We start from the raw sequence: 14,579 nt of genomic DNA, 5'->3' as shown, positions 1-14,579 counted from the left end.
TGGGCTTCTCGGAGCATTTTCACACTCCTCCTGTGAATCTGCCGGGTCTCACTGACCCACAGCTGTAAACTCAGGGACACTCTCAAATGGGTGGCCATTTAAAAGCACTTCATGCCAGAATAGCTCCAAAATCAAACTAGTCCACATACTATCTTCCATAATATGGTTGAACATTTAGTACAACATTTGGGTATTAGCCTAAGGACCTACCTACATTTCCTAATGAAATCCTTATGTCAACCTTATATTCCCAGATTTTAAAACCTTGTCACAGCTGCACTAAGAATTTGTGTTCTTTCACCTGTTTTAGTTTTTATGATATAGAAACATAAATGATATAAATTCTCTAGGCGTAAGCAATGCAGTAGGGAATAAATGAACACACACACGTGTTTATATCTGTATGTATAATGTATGTAATAACATAATGTCTAAAATTTGTATTATCATCTATATATGTAAAAGGCTAAGTGACCATCTGACCAGCCAGTACATATGACATGCACTGACCACCACGGGTAGAAGCTCTACACAGGAGCTGTTGAGCTGTGGTGATTTGGCAGTGGAGGTTCTCGGGTGATGCACCCCAAAAACAGGATGGAGCCCGATTCCTTGTGGGGCCATGTGATTCTATGTTCTGCTGTGGGTGCAGAAATCTGTGCACTGAGCCACTAGTTTTTATATAATAAAAATCACCAAGTATTAGCTACTTCATGGGGTTCCGTCTAATATATATTTGTGATTAGAACCCTGCTCTTAACCATTACATAGGAAAACATCCTTTTTCTTGCGGGGGGGGGGGGGGGGCAGTACAATGTATTACATTAGAGCTGTGAGGACTCAAAGTTGTCCAAAGTTTTGGAACCTCTTACTAGATAATTTCATTCCTTTATATTTATATACCTTCCAACTGACAAATTTTCAAATATATTAACTTTATTTTGCACAAAAACTGTTTACTGAGAGCCTCTGTAAGATTCACAATAGAAGTGTAATTCTTTTCATTTTATAGATGGGGAAACTAAGACAAAAAATTTAAGTAACTTTCCCAAGGTCTCTCCACTATTTGATGATGATTCTGCTCAATAACTTCACACAGCCTGATGCCTGAAGGTTATTTTCCTGGGATGTTTAATAAGAGTAAAGAAGAAGAAAGGTAAATAAAAGAAATGACAAAAAGAAAATCTTTTAACCCTTTGCACTCGCTTGCTTTTTTCTTGATTCCTTTATTCTAATGCTAACCGTGTCGAGTCACACTCAACATCCGAGTGCAAAAGGTTAAAAAAGAAAATGTAAAGAAGAGGTTGCAAAATCTGAGGGACTCTCACACTGTGGTACATGGAAATGAGAACAGATTTGTTTCCAGAAACCAGGAGTTGCTTAGAGTGTCGCTATCTCAGCTAATGGTATCAGAGAAGGAGGACAGGTAAGGACCTACGTGAGTTCTGACACACACACACACACACACACACACACACACACACACACCACACACACACACACACACTGCTGTGTTGAGGGTTCCAGTCACCTGTGATCACATTCCCATTCTCAGGGAAGAATATCCAATATGTGGTTCAGATCAAAAACACTTGTTTACACACATCCAAATCATAAGTAACACACTAAGTGAGACATACACAACACACAATGATGGACATATCACCCACAAAAGTCCTAATACACCTGACTCATGGACTCATCTGGTGAATACTCAACTCACCACATATACATAACTCAAGTGCCATACAACACATCACCAAAAGCACACAAGACCACTATTAGAAAATATTACAAGTGTCTGGCTGGTGTTGCTCCATGGTTGAGTGTTGACCTATCTACTAGGAGGTCAATGTTTGATTCTGATCAGGGTACATGCCTGGTCTGTGGGTTCAATCCCTAGTGGGGGTGTGCAGGAGGCAGCTTATCAATGATTCTGTCTCATCAAACATAGAGACATATGTTTCTATGTCTCACTCCCCTTTTTCTCTGAAATAAATTAAAATACTTTTGTAAAAAAATTGACAAGAAACATGCACCAAAGGCACATATGTGCACCCAGCCACACACTCACTACAACAAGTAGCACACACCCTCCTATTATTGAGAGGATTGCTTCCACCCTTCTGACCATCCCCTTCTAGGGGACAGGTGTCTACTTGGTACAGTTAAGCCTATTCAGTTACAGGCAGTCATTAAACCAGCAACAACATCCAGTGCACCTGGACACATACACATAATAACATACACATAGAGAAAATCAAATAACATCCCTTCCAGCTCTCACACACGAGTGTGCCACCACAGACACAGCTCCCATGTGCACCAGCACACGCTGCTGAGCAGGGGTGTGAGCCCTCTCTGAGCTGACCTTGGTTCCTAGTGAGGTCGGGCATCTTCTTGTCCAGAAGCAGAGACAACAGTCTCACTGCCGATGCTCAGCTGTGATGCCAGTGTTTTTGATGAGAGGTATGAATCAGGAGTCACTCACCACACGCCAAGAAGTGATAACTTGTTCTACATGCATTAAAACAGAACTTTGAGTCAGATACATAGTGCATACACACACACACACACACACACACACACACACACACAAACTTACACATGCAACTATTAAATACCACATACACAAGCTTATACAATACATGTGGACACACACACACAGATTCATGGACACAGAATCTCACACATGAACCCACTAGCACACAGGCAGATCCATAGCCAAGTGCAGATTTCCAGCTCCTCTCACCTGGGCTTGTCATGGGTGAGTTCAGACACCTTCTGCTCCAGTTTATCGCCCATCTCCTCAGGATTTCTTCAGGAGACCTAACATCCAGACACACAGAAGCAATATCTGGGGCCTTGGCACTTCTACAGACTTTCCTTTTCTTTAACCACCTCCTAAAAATGAGTCCAAAAATAATACTTAATTACTAATAAGAGACTGTGCCAAAGCCCAAGTCCACAAGTTTCTGGCTAATTTCTGACTGCCCTTTGGGGAGCTTTGTGTCCAAGAGCCACAGGGACTGGAGTCCTGGGGGACAGTGTTCCTGATTCCAGTCATGCCCTGGCCACCTTTCTTCTTGGGCATTATTCCAGCTGGGACAAAGGATTTTTCAACTTAACATTTTAAATATAGAGAAAAATTGTAAAATGCCATATTGGGTTGGAAAAAAGTAGGTTTCCAGTTGTGAGTATGCAAAACACAGAGTTTATTCACATATTATTATTTATTATTATTGTATTAGTTTTCATGGTAATGTACACACAGAGAAAACCAAACAACACACTTTCCAGCTCTCTAGGCATACTTTTTTTTAAAAATATATTTTATTGATTTTTTTACAGAGAGGAAGAGAGAGGGATAGAGAGTTAGAAACATCGATGAGAGAGAAACATCGATCAGCTGCCTCTTGCACACCCCCTACTGGGGATGTGCCCGCAACCAAGTTACATGCCCTTGACCGGAATCGAACCTGGGACCTTTCAGTCTGCAGGCTGACGCTCTACCCACTGAGCCAAACCGGTTTTGGCTCTAGGCATACTTTTGACCTAACCTATAATTGGATAATATAGTGTCTGCCAGGTTATCTACTGGAAAGTTACTATTTTAAGTTACTATTCTAACCTTGTAATTAATAGATATCATTTGGGTAGATATTTTGATACTATGCAAACATAATATTTCCTTTACTAAAATTTCAACTCACTATATTTGACATCCATTGGTGATTCTTATATGAGAAAATTATTACAAATGTTGTTGCCAAATTGTGATATTATAATTCCATTATTTCTTCTAGATTTATTACTTGTATTGTCTTATAAGAAGAAAATTACTCTTTTCCCACACTCATTAGTTTTTATTTATTCATTTATGTCATTATGGACTCATAGATTCTTATTCTCTGAGTTATAATCTTTTTTTAAAATATATTTTATTGATTTTTTTACAGAGAGGAAGGGAGAGGAATAGAGAGCTAGAAACATCGATGAGAGAGAAACATCGACCAGCTGCCTCCTGCACACCCCCACTGGGTATGTGCCCGCAACCAATGTACATGCCCTTGACCGGAATCGAACCTGGGACCCTTCAGTCCGCAGACGTACGCCCTATGCACTGAGCCAAACCGGTTTTGGCTGAGTTATAATCTTTTGTCATTCTTACTAGAGGCCTGGTGCACAAAATTCATGCACAGGTGTGTGTGTGTGTGTGTGTGTGTGTGTGTGTGTGTGTGTGTGTGTGTTTCCCTCAGCCCAGTCTGCACCCTCTCCAATCTGGGACCCCTTGGAGGATGTCTGACTACCTAAAGCGGCCTGATTCCGGTGGAATTGGGCCTAAACGGTCAGTTGGACATTCCTCTCACAATCCAGGACTGCTGGCTTCCAACCGCTCGCCTGCCTGCCTGACTGATTTCCCCTCACCGCTTCTGCCTGCCTGATCACCCCCTAACTGCTCCCCTGCCAGCCTGATTGCCCCTAACTGCCCTCCCCTGCCAGCCTGGTCACCCCTAACTGCTCTCCCTTGCCAGCATGGTCGCCCCTAAATGCCCTCCCCTGCTGGCCTGGTTGCCCCCAACTGCCCTCACCTGCAGGCCTGGTTGCTCCTAATTGTCCTCCCCTGCAAGGCTGGCCAACCCCAACTGTGTTCCCCTGCAGGCCTGGTTCCCCTGGTTCCCCCCAACTGTCCTCCCCTGCAGGGCTGGTCCCCCCGAACTGTGCTCCCCTGCAGGCCTGAGTCACCCCCAACTAATCTCCCCTGCAGGCCTGGTTGCCCCAAACTGCCCTCCTCTGCCAGCTCAGTCACCCCCAACGGCCCTCCCCTGCAGGCCTGGTCACCCCCAACTGCCCTCCCCTGCTGGCCTGGTTGCCCCCAACTGCACTCCCCTGCAGGCCTGGTTGCCCCCAACTGCTCTCCCCTGCAGGCCTGGTTGCCCCCAACTGCCCTTCACTGCTGGCCATCTTGTGGCAGCCATTTTGTGTCCACATGGGGGTGGCCATCTTTGACCACATGGGGGCGGCCCTCTTGTGTGTTGGAGTGATGGTCAATTTGCATATTACCTCCTTATTATATAGGATTAGATAGGATTGGTTTTGAAGCTTTATTTGTGCTTATTGCCTATGAGGATTCTAAATGATCTCAGACAAGCTTACTGGGAAATATATATAAAAGAAACAGAAGAAGCAGAAACTGGAAACTAAGAAGCTAAAGGAATGTTTATCCACAGCAGATGTGGGACAGGAAGAATGGGAGATGGAAACAGCATAGATGTTGATATATGACCTATAAATTGCAACCTATTTTTCATTTTAAAGCCCATGATTTATAACTGATATCTCCAATTCTAGTTTAACACCATAGAGTTCTTTCCAGCCTCTCCTTTTCCATGTACATAGCTCCCTAGAGAGAGAGGGACCCCCTTTTCCTCAATGTTTACTTATTTGCTGAGTCTTTGGATACATGGTGAGTTGTTTCAGAATCTTGAGTCACACCACTTTCAATGACACACTAAGTATAGCTTAAAACTTTGTTGGCAGTTTTTTTTTTTTTATTAGTGAGAGTATATAGTCAAAATTCTGGGTTCAAGAATTAGTTAGCGTACTTATTTTAATTTCCTCTTTGGTGTAATTACAATGTGCAATAGGATTATAATTAGGTTCACTTATATTGTTTTATTCTATTTTGCTTTATTCACCACCTCTTCTATTTATTTTTTAGTGGCAAAGGACAACATAGTCCAAATGACACAAGTAGTTCAAAATAGTCATAATGACACAAGTAATTCTGTCCCCGCTGACAGCTGTCAGTCTATTCTAGAATACATTGTCATTTATTAACATTGTTTAATAAAACCATACAGATGTCAAGCGTACAGCCAAATAAAACAACACCTGCATACCGCATTGTGCACTAACCACCCAAACTCGTATCTCTTTCCCTCTCCTTTGATCCTCCCTTTGTTCACTTCCACCTCCTCCCCAAAACCCCTTTTCCTCTGGCACTCACCATACTGTTTTCCATGTCTAGATGTGATATATATTTTTTCTTGCTTTATTCCTTCACCATTTTTTTGCTCAGCCCTCCTTAACACCTCCCCTCTGACAGCTGTCAGTCTACTCTATGTACCTATGCTTCTGTTTTTATTTTGTGTGTTTTTTTTCATTATTTTGACCATGTAAGTGAGATTCTATTGTATTTGTCTTTCTCTGACTAGCTTTTCCCACTTAGCATAATAATTTCCAGGTCCATCCATGCTGTCTCAAAAGGAGATTTTCCTTTTTTTGGCCAAGTAGTATTCCATTTGTTAATGCACCATGGGTTTTTTATTCCTCATCTACTGATGGGCACTTGGGCTATTTCTAGATCTTAACTACTGCCTGTTTTTTTTAAGTTTAAATTGGCATATATATGAATATTTTACTTCCCCTTCATTTTTACATGACATGTAGCATGCTATAAATGCTCTTCCACACATTGCTTTTTAAAATGTACCAATGTAAGCTATTTCTCCATTTTGATTCATAAATATCTCTGTTCTTATATTTTTCCCAGTTGCAAAATACTAAATTTCATTGATGTTCCACAGTTTTCTTTATTGGACCTAGTATGAAATATTGGTGTTGAGTATCTTAAATGCCACCCAATTGTATACCTCCAATGGCTAACATGATAAATTTTATGTTTTGTATATTAAACTATAATTAAAAATTAAAAAATAAGTAAGAGGTTATCTCTATATATAAACCATAAAAGAATTACAACAACATAATAATATGTGATCAATATGTAAATGAGGGGAATGAAATAAAAATATATATTTGATTAATCAAAAGGGAGGAAGATAAGAGACAATAAATGTGAAGCAGGTGTATTCAATAAAAATCAGTAATATGCAAAATATAAATTTAGATATATTATGATTATATTAGACTAGAGACCCGGTGTACAAAATTCATGCCCTAAGGGGGGGCGGTCCCTCAGCGTGGCTTGTGTCCTCTCAAAATTCGGGACCCATGAGAGAAGTCAGACATCCCTCTTGCAGTCAGGCTCTTGCAGTCTGGCACCCCTTTCTCCTTACTGTCCACATGCAGCGGAGGTGGGAGAGGCTCCTGCCACTGCCACTGCACTTGCCACCTGTGAGCCTGGCTTCTGGCTGAGTGGTGCTCCCCCTGTGGGAGCGCACTGACCACCAGGGGGCAGCTCCAGCATTGAGCGTCAGGCCCCTCGTGGTCAGTGTGCATCACATAGACCAGTCATTCTACTGTTAGGTCAATTTGCATATTAGGGTTTTATTATATAGGATATCAATAGATAAAATTCTCCTTTATACTGATAGTGATGGACTCCTCACAGATATAAAGACATACCAAACCCTTAAAGTGATGGAAATAATACCATGTAAACACTAACAACGAGTAAAGGGCATCTTTACTACCAATGCTATAGTAGTGTCTATAGATTTAGTTATAATATATCTGTACTAATATCAGAAGTAGATGAGGTGTTAAGGTAGGATCCATTGCTAGATGTGGCTGTTAAATTCATTTTAAAAATGCATTTATAAAGTCTTGCTTTGTAGCACATGCTAATTTTCATAGTGTAATTATTCTTATCATGGCTGATTGAAGTCTACCAACATCACAGTCATTGAATGTGAGTTGGAAGAGATGTGCACAATCAGCTTGAAGCCAATGTGAGACAGCAAACAATAATTAGTTTTAAAAAAAGTTCTTCAGCAATGGATCATGATGATAAACCAGTGAGTCCTCAATAACATAGTCTAAAATTACAAACTCAAAATTATAATTGTGTAACATATTTTACAAAAAAATTTGCATAGGTCTTATAAGAGATTATGAACAAGGGAATAAAGAATTAGTAACAACCCAAGTAGCAAATTTGACCAAGTTGAATATTAACAGCACTTTTACATAACAACAGAATGCATATTCTATTAAGGTTATATGGAGATGTCGACGGTACAATAATTATAGAAGATCTGTCTCACTGTGCTCCTGACTGCAACAAGAGGATTTAGTGATTACCAGTTAAAGAACTTAACTCTATTGACACACATCTCTAAGGCCTGTTTTATATCTCTGTTCCTCAGGCTGTAGATGAAGGGGTTCAGCATGGGGGTAACTACTGTATACATGACTGAAGCAATTATATCTTTAGAACCCCATGATGAGGAGAAAAAGTAAACACCTGCAGCTGTCCCATAGTATAACAACACCACAGAGAGATGGGAGCCACAGGTAGAAAAGGCTTTAAAGAGTCTCTTAGTGGTGGGCACCCTCAGGATGATAGTCCCTATACGGATATAGGAGCCCAAAATTACACCAAAAGGCAAGAAGAAAATCATTCCTGCCTCAGTGAATAGGACCAGCTCATTGAGGGAGGTGTCTGAGCTGCTCAGCTTCAGGAGTGCAAGGAGGTCACAGAAGAAGTGGGCGATGATATTATCGGTACCAAAGGACAGTCGGACTAATAGGAGAATGTGCAACAAATCATGGACACAGGAGAGAATCCAGGAGCCAGCCACCAGCAGTACACAGAGCCCTTCCCTCATGATGGTGGTGTAGTGTAGGGGCTGACAGATGGCCACGTACCTGTCATATGCCATCACCGCCAGAAGAAAATTGTCAAGACCAACAAAAAGTATGTAAAAATACAACTGAGAAATGCATCCCATATAGGAGATGAATTGATGTTTAGTCTGCATGTTCATGAGCATCTTAGGGACAGTGACAGAGGAAAGAGAAATGTCAGAGAAGGCCAAGTGGCTGAGGAAGAAGTACATGGGCGTGTGCAGGCGAGAGTCCAGCCTGATGAGCAGGATGATGAGCAGGTTGCCCAGCACCGTGGTCAGGTACATGCCCAGGAACAGGGTGAAGAACACGCCCTGCTGCCCTGGCGGGATGGGGAGCCCCAGGAGGAGGAACTGGGACACGCTGCTCTGGTTCTCAGGCCTCATGCTGCTTTTCTGTCTGCTGGGGATGAAGGTGTGGGAATCTCAGGAACCTAGAATGGAAGATCAGAACCATCACATCTCATACCATCATTTTCTGGGAAAACCATTCGTTTTTAAAAACTTTCATATTAATTTCTCACACCTGTGGATGTATGCATCTTTCCTCTATTGTAGTCTGACTCCAGGGAAACAGTGGAACCCCAAGTATTCAATAGGACCTCATTACAAAGAAGCAAGAGGGTATTCACTGTGTCATTCACCATGATTTATTGAACATGGAGTCAGTGTCGGGACCTCTACTAAGGACAGAGATGCAGCAGTGAACAAGGGAACCAAAGTCTCCACATCTATGAGTTTAGGTCTTGAAGAGCCTGGAGGGATAATTTCTACACCAGGCCAGAGCCAAACCGTAATAATTCACCCTGGCAGAACTAGAAGTTGAACCCCTGAAAAACTGTCAGTTCTTTCTGCTTTAAAGTGATGGGAGACGCCAGTGCTGAGGGGGTGTTTGTGGAGCATTGTGCCATGGGACCCCAGCTGGAAACACAGGGACAAGCTAGAAATGGGAGGCCATTGAAACCACTAGATGCCAGAAAAAAACAAAACAGTCCACAAACGATCTTTCATAATAATGCTGAGCATTTTGGTGGCATAAACACTGTACTGAACTCGAGGTTAAACGCTTTATCTAGTTTCCTAAGTAAATCTAACATCAGCTTTCCATTACCAGATTAAAAATCTTCACAGTTGCATGAAGAATTCTGTTAGGAAATAGAAATATAAGGGATATAAATTTTACACCATTATTGTAGGCTAAAAAGTACCAAATATTCTTTAATGGAGTTACAAGACTTATTGTAACTTGACTGTTATAAGACTTATTGTGGTGATCGGTATGTAATTGGTAAATCATCATGTTGTACACACCTAAATCTAATATATTTATGTCCTCTTGAAGAATAAATGTAAAGGAGAAAAATGATCAAATATTGTCTACTTCGTGCAGTTTAGTCTAATATGTCGGCATGATGAGAACCTGTGCTCTTACCCACTCCCCATGGAACTTCCCTCTTCATTGGGAACACCCTTTGCTAATTTAGGGTTGACAGTACTTCAAAAGTTTCTTAGATTTCTATCTAGAGAGTTCCCTTCATTGATAATAGTCTGTTTTTCAATTAACAAAACACCCTCACATTCATTACCATTTGCTTACAAATACATGTTAGTTGAGGACTTCTGTTTTATGATGCAAGTGTCATTCCTTTCACTTTGTAGATTGAAAACAGAGGCCAGTGAGTTAAGTGACTTTCTCAAGGTTTGCCACACCAATGGGTGGAAGTCCTGCACTCTGACTTCACACAGCGTGACACCTAATGTTTCTTTGCCTGGACATTAAGTGAAAGTGTAAAAACCTCTGAGTGACACAGTCACACTCAGGTATGTGAGAAGCACAGCAGATCCATTTCAGACACAGGGTTTCTTTGGAACTTGTTTAGCTCAGCCAATGGTGCCCTAGGAGAAGGGCTCTGAAGGAAATATTTCAGGTCATAGGGGGAAGTTGGAAGACCCAGACACATACAAATCACACGCAGAAATACATGCGCACGCACACACACACACACAAACACACACATATACACTGCTGATTTGAGAATTTCAATGAACTGTGATCATTTTCCCATCCTAAGGGAAGGGTAGCCAATATGGGGTTTAGCTCATAAACACTCATAGACATACATACAAATCATAATTAACACAAAAAGTGGGACATACACATCACTCAATGATGGTCCACTCCCCCACAAACACTCTCAATGCACGTCAACACAGCTGGCTCATGTCACACCTGGTAAACACTTAATCCCCACATATACATAACTCATGCACTATACACATACATCACCAAAAACACACAAAAGCACAAACAATTCCAAAATATCACAGGAAACACACACAAACAATACATATGCCCACCTAGCCACACTCACTGCATTAAGCAGCCACACCCTCCTATTAATGAGAGGTATGCTCCCCCCTTGTGTCCCATCCCCTTCCTCAGAGGGCAGTCAGCATGGGGCAGTTAAGCATATTCTGTCACAGGCACCATCATTATACTATCACCAACACCCCATGCACGTGGTCTCATACACATGGTAACATACAGAGAAAACCCAACAACATCCCTTTTTGCTCTCACACACGTGTGTCACCCACAGACACAGCTCCCATGTGCACCAGCACACGCTGCTGAGCACAGGTCTGAGCCCTCTCTCAGCTGACCTTGGTTCCTGGTGAGGTAGGGCATCTTCCTGTCCAGCAGCAGAGACAACAGTCTCACTCCCAATGCTCAGCTGTGATGCCAGTGTTTACTTTCACAGACATGAATGAGGAGTCCCTGATCACACGCCAGGAGGCTGGTGACTGGATCTACACGCACTACAAGTAAAACAGAGCCCAGGTTAAGTCTGACTTAGGAAAAGAGTCATATACATAGTGCACGCACACACAAAACTATCAAACAGTACGTACACAAGTGTACATAGTATATTCAGACAGACACACAGACTGACACACACAGTCATGGACACAGTCTCACACATGAACCCACTAGCACACAGGCAGATCCATCACCAAGTGCAGATTTCCAGCTCCTCTCACCTGGGCTCGTCATTGGTGAGTTCAGACACCTTCTGCTCCAGACTGTTGCCCATCTCCTCAGGTTTTCTTCAGGAGACCTAACATCCAGACTCACAGAAGCAATATCTGGGGCCTTGGCACTTCTACAGACTTTCCTTTTCCTTAACCAGCTCCAGAGAAATGAGTCCAAAGATAACACTTCACTGCTAATGAGAGACTGCAACCTAGTTCCCAAGCTTGTGGCTAATTTCTGACTGCCCTTTGGGAGCTGTGTGTCCAAGAGCCAGGGGGACTGGAGTCCTAGGGGACAGTGTCCCTGAGTCCAGTCATGCCCTGGACGCCTTTGTTCTTGGGCATTGTTCCATTCAGGAGAATGGATTTTTCCACTTTTTATTTTGCAGTTATTTTAAAGATATAGAAAAGTTGTAAAAATGATATCAGGAATTCCTGGACAGTCTTCAAACGGATTCCCCAATGGTTAACATTTTACTATGTTTATCATATATTTGTATGTATGTATATTTCAGGCTTAGATTTTCAGTAGATATACCACAGAGCATATTATTAGAAGGTATATGATATTAATTTTCCAATGAGTAGTGTTTTACCCTGATCAGTTGGCTAAGGTTGTGTGTGCCATGTTCTCTACTGTAAAGTTATCATTTTTAAAAGTTACTATTTTAACCTGTTTATTAATAGGTTTCATTTGGATACGTATTTTGAAACAATATAAACATATATGTTTATTAAAATTGCATTGACTACATTTAACATTCATTGATGATTCTTATATGATACAAATATTGGAAATGTGGTGGCCAAATGGTGATTTTTATAATTTTATCATTTCTTCTATGTTTATTAATTGTATTCTCACATGAGAAGGATCTTACTCTTATTTTCCATTCATATTAACTTACTTATATCATTATGGACTTATGGATTCCTATTCTATGAGTTATAATCCATTACAGTTGTTATTCATTTTGAAGATCTAGGTATGGTCATTACTTACAAGGATTCTAAATGATCGCAGAGCAGCCAACTGGGAAGTATGCATAGAAGAAACACAAGAAGTAAAAACTAGAAATTAAGGAACTAAAGGAAAGTTTACCCATAGGAGGTGGGTCAAGATAGGGATAGATGAATGAGGGATGGAAAAATTATAGGTGTTGCTCTATAACCTATAATTTTCAGTCTATTTATATATTTTAAAATCCATGTGTTCCACTCAATACCTCCTATTCCAGTTTGCCATCATGGAGTTCTTCACAGTCTCTTTTTTTCCATGTACACAGCTCCTTTCCCGGGGACTTAGGAGTCGCTCCCTTTTCTTCAGTGTTTACTTACTTCTTGAATCCTCGGATACATGGTGAGTTGTTTCAGAATCTTGAGCTCAGACCACACTGTTAAAACCTTTTGCACTCGGATGTCGAGTGTGACTCGACATGGTTAGCATTAGAATAAAGGAATCGAGAAAAAAGCAAGCGAGTGCAAAGGGTTAATGACACACTAAGTACAGCTTAAAAGTTTGTTTCTGTTTTGTTTTTGGTTTTCATTTATCTGTATTGTTAAAAGGATTACAGATGTCCCTTTGTTTCTTATCCCCATTGACCCCCTCTATACCATACCTGCCCGTCCCATGCCTTGACCACACTATTACGTTTCCATGTGCTTTGCATATATGCATAGAAGTTCACCTGTTAGTTTCTCTGCCCCATCCCCACCCGTCCTCTAAAATTTGTCAGTCTGTTCCATGCTTCTATGGCTCTGGATCTATTTTGTTCATAAGTTTATTTTGTTCATTACATTCCACATATGAGTGAGATCATGTGATACTTACCTTTCTCTGACTGGCTTATTTCTCTTAGCATAATACTCTCCAGGTCCACCCTACTGTTGCAAATGGTAAGATTTCCTTTTTTTTTTTTTTTACAGCCACATGGTATTCCATTGTGTAAATGCACCACAGCTTTTTTATCCACTCATCTATGGATGGGTACTTGGGCTGTTTCCAGATGTTAGCTATTGCAAATTGCAATGCTGTCAACATCAGGGTACATACAATCTTTATGATTTGTTTCATGTTTCTTACAATATATTCCTAGAAGTGGGATCACTGGGTCAAATGGGAGTTCCATATTTAATTTTTTGAAGCAACTCCATAATGTTTTCCATAATGGCTGCACCATTCTGCATTCCCACTGGCAGTGTTCTATAGTTCCCTTTTCTCCATATTCTTGCTAGCACTTGCCATTTGTTGATTTGTTAATGGTAGCTATTCTGACAAGTGTGAGGTGATACCTCATTGTCTGATGATCATGACTTTGAGCCATTTTTTCATGTCTCTAGGTCACTTTGGAGAAGTATCTATTGATGTCCTTTGCCCATTTTTTATTGGATTGTCTTCCTTTTGTTAAGTTGTATGAGTTCCTTATATATTTTAGAAATTAACCCCCTATCAGAGGTATCATTGGCAAATATGTTCTTCCATGCAGTGGGCTCCCTTTGGTTGATGGTTTCTTTTGCTGTTTAGAAACTTTTTATTTTCATGTAGTCCCATTTTTTTATTGGCTCCTTAGTTTCCTTTGTCCTAGGACATGTATCAGTAAACATATTGCTATGAGAGATGTCTGAGATTTTGCTGCCTATGGTTTCTTCTAAGATTTTTTATGGCCTCATGACTTACATTTAATTCTCTTATCAATTTTGAGTTTATTCCTGTCTATGGTGTAAGTTGGTGGTATAGTTTCACTTTTTTTGCATGTACCTGTCCAGTTTCCCCAACATCATTTGTTGAAGAGACTGTCTTGACTCCATTGTATGCTCTTGCCTCCTTTGTCAAATATTAATTGAGGGTAATGGGTTGGGTCAATTCAACTCCTGGGTTCTCTGTTCTGTTCCATTGATCTATATGCCTGTTCTTGAGAATATATAGACATAATTCTGAGGTCAAGAATTATT

The 14,579-nt window shown here is 40.9% G+C and overlaps 1 protein-coding gene across 1 annotated transcript; it reads right to left on the bottom strand.

Moving 5' to 3' along the window:
• Nucleotides 1–8,045: 8,045 nt before the first annotated feature.
• LOC307111291 (olfactory receptor 1J4-like) lies at nucleotides 8,046–8,981 on the bottom strand (the record flags this gene model as incomplete). The annotated part of the gene is made up of 1 exon (XM_079791076.1): nucleotides 8,046–8,981. One exon carries the CDS (start codon nucleotides 8,979–8,981, stop codon nucleotides 8,046–8,048), a length of 936 nt encoding a protein of 311 aa, XP_079647202.1.
• Nucleotides 8,982–14,579: the final 5,598 nt, after the last annotated feature.

The sequence above is a fragment of the Cnephaeus nilssonii genome, assembly GCF_951640355.1.
Source record: "Cnephaeus nilssonii genome assembly, chromosome: 14".
Taxonomy (NCBI): domain Eukaryota; kingdom Metazoa; phylum Chordata; class Mammalia; order Chiroptera; family Vespertilionidae; genus Cnephaeus; species Cnephaeus nilssonii.
The sequence above is the reverse complement of the archived record's forward strand: the minus strand, read 5'-3'. Positions and strand labels throughout refer to the sequence as shown.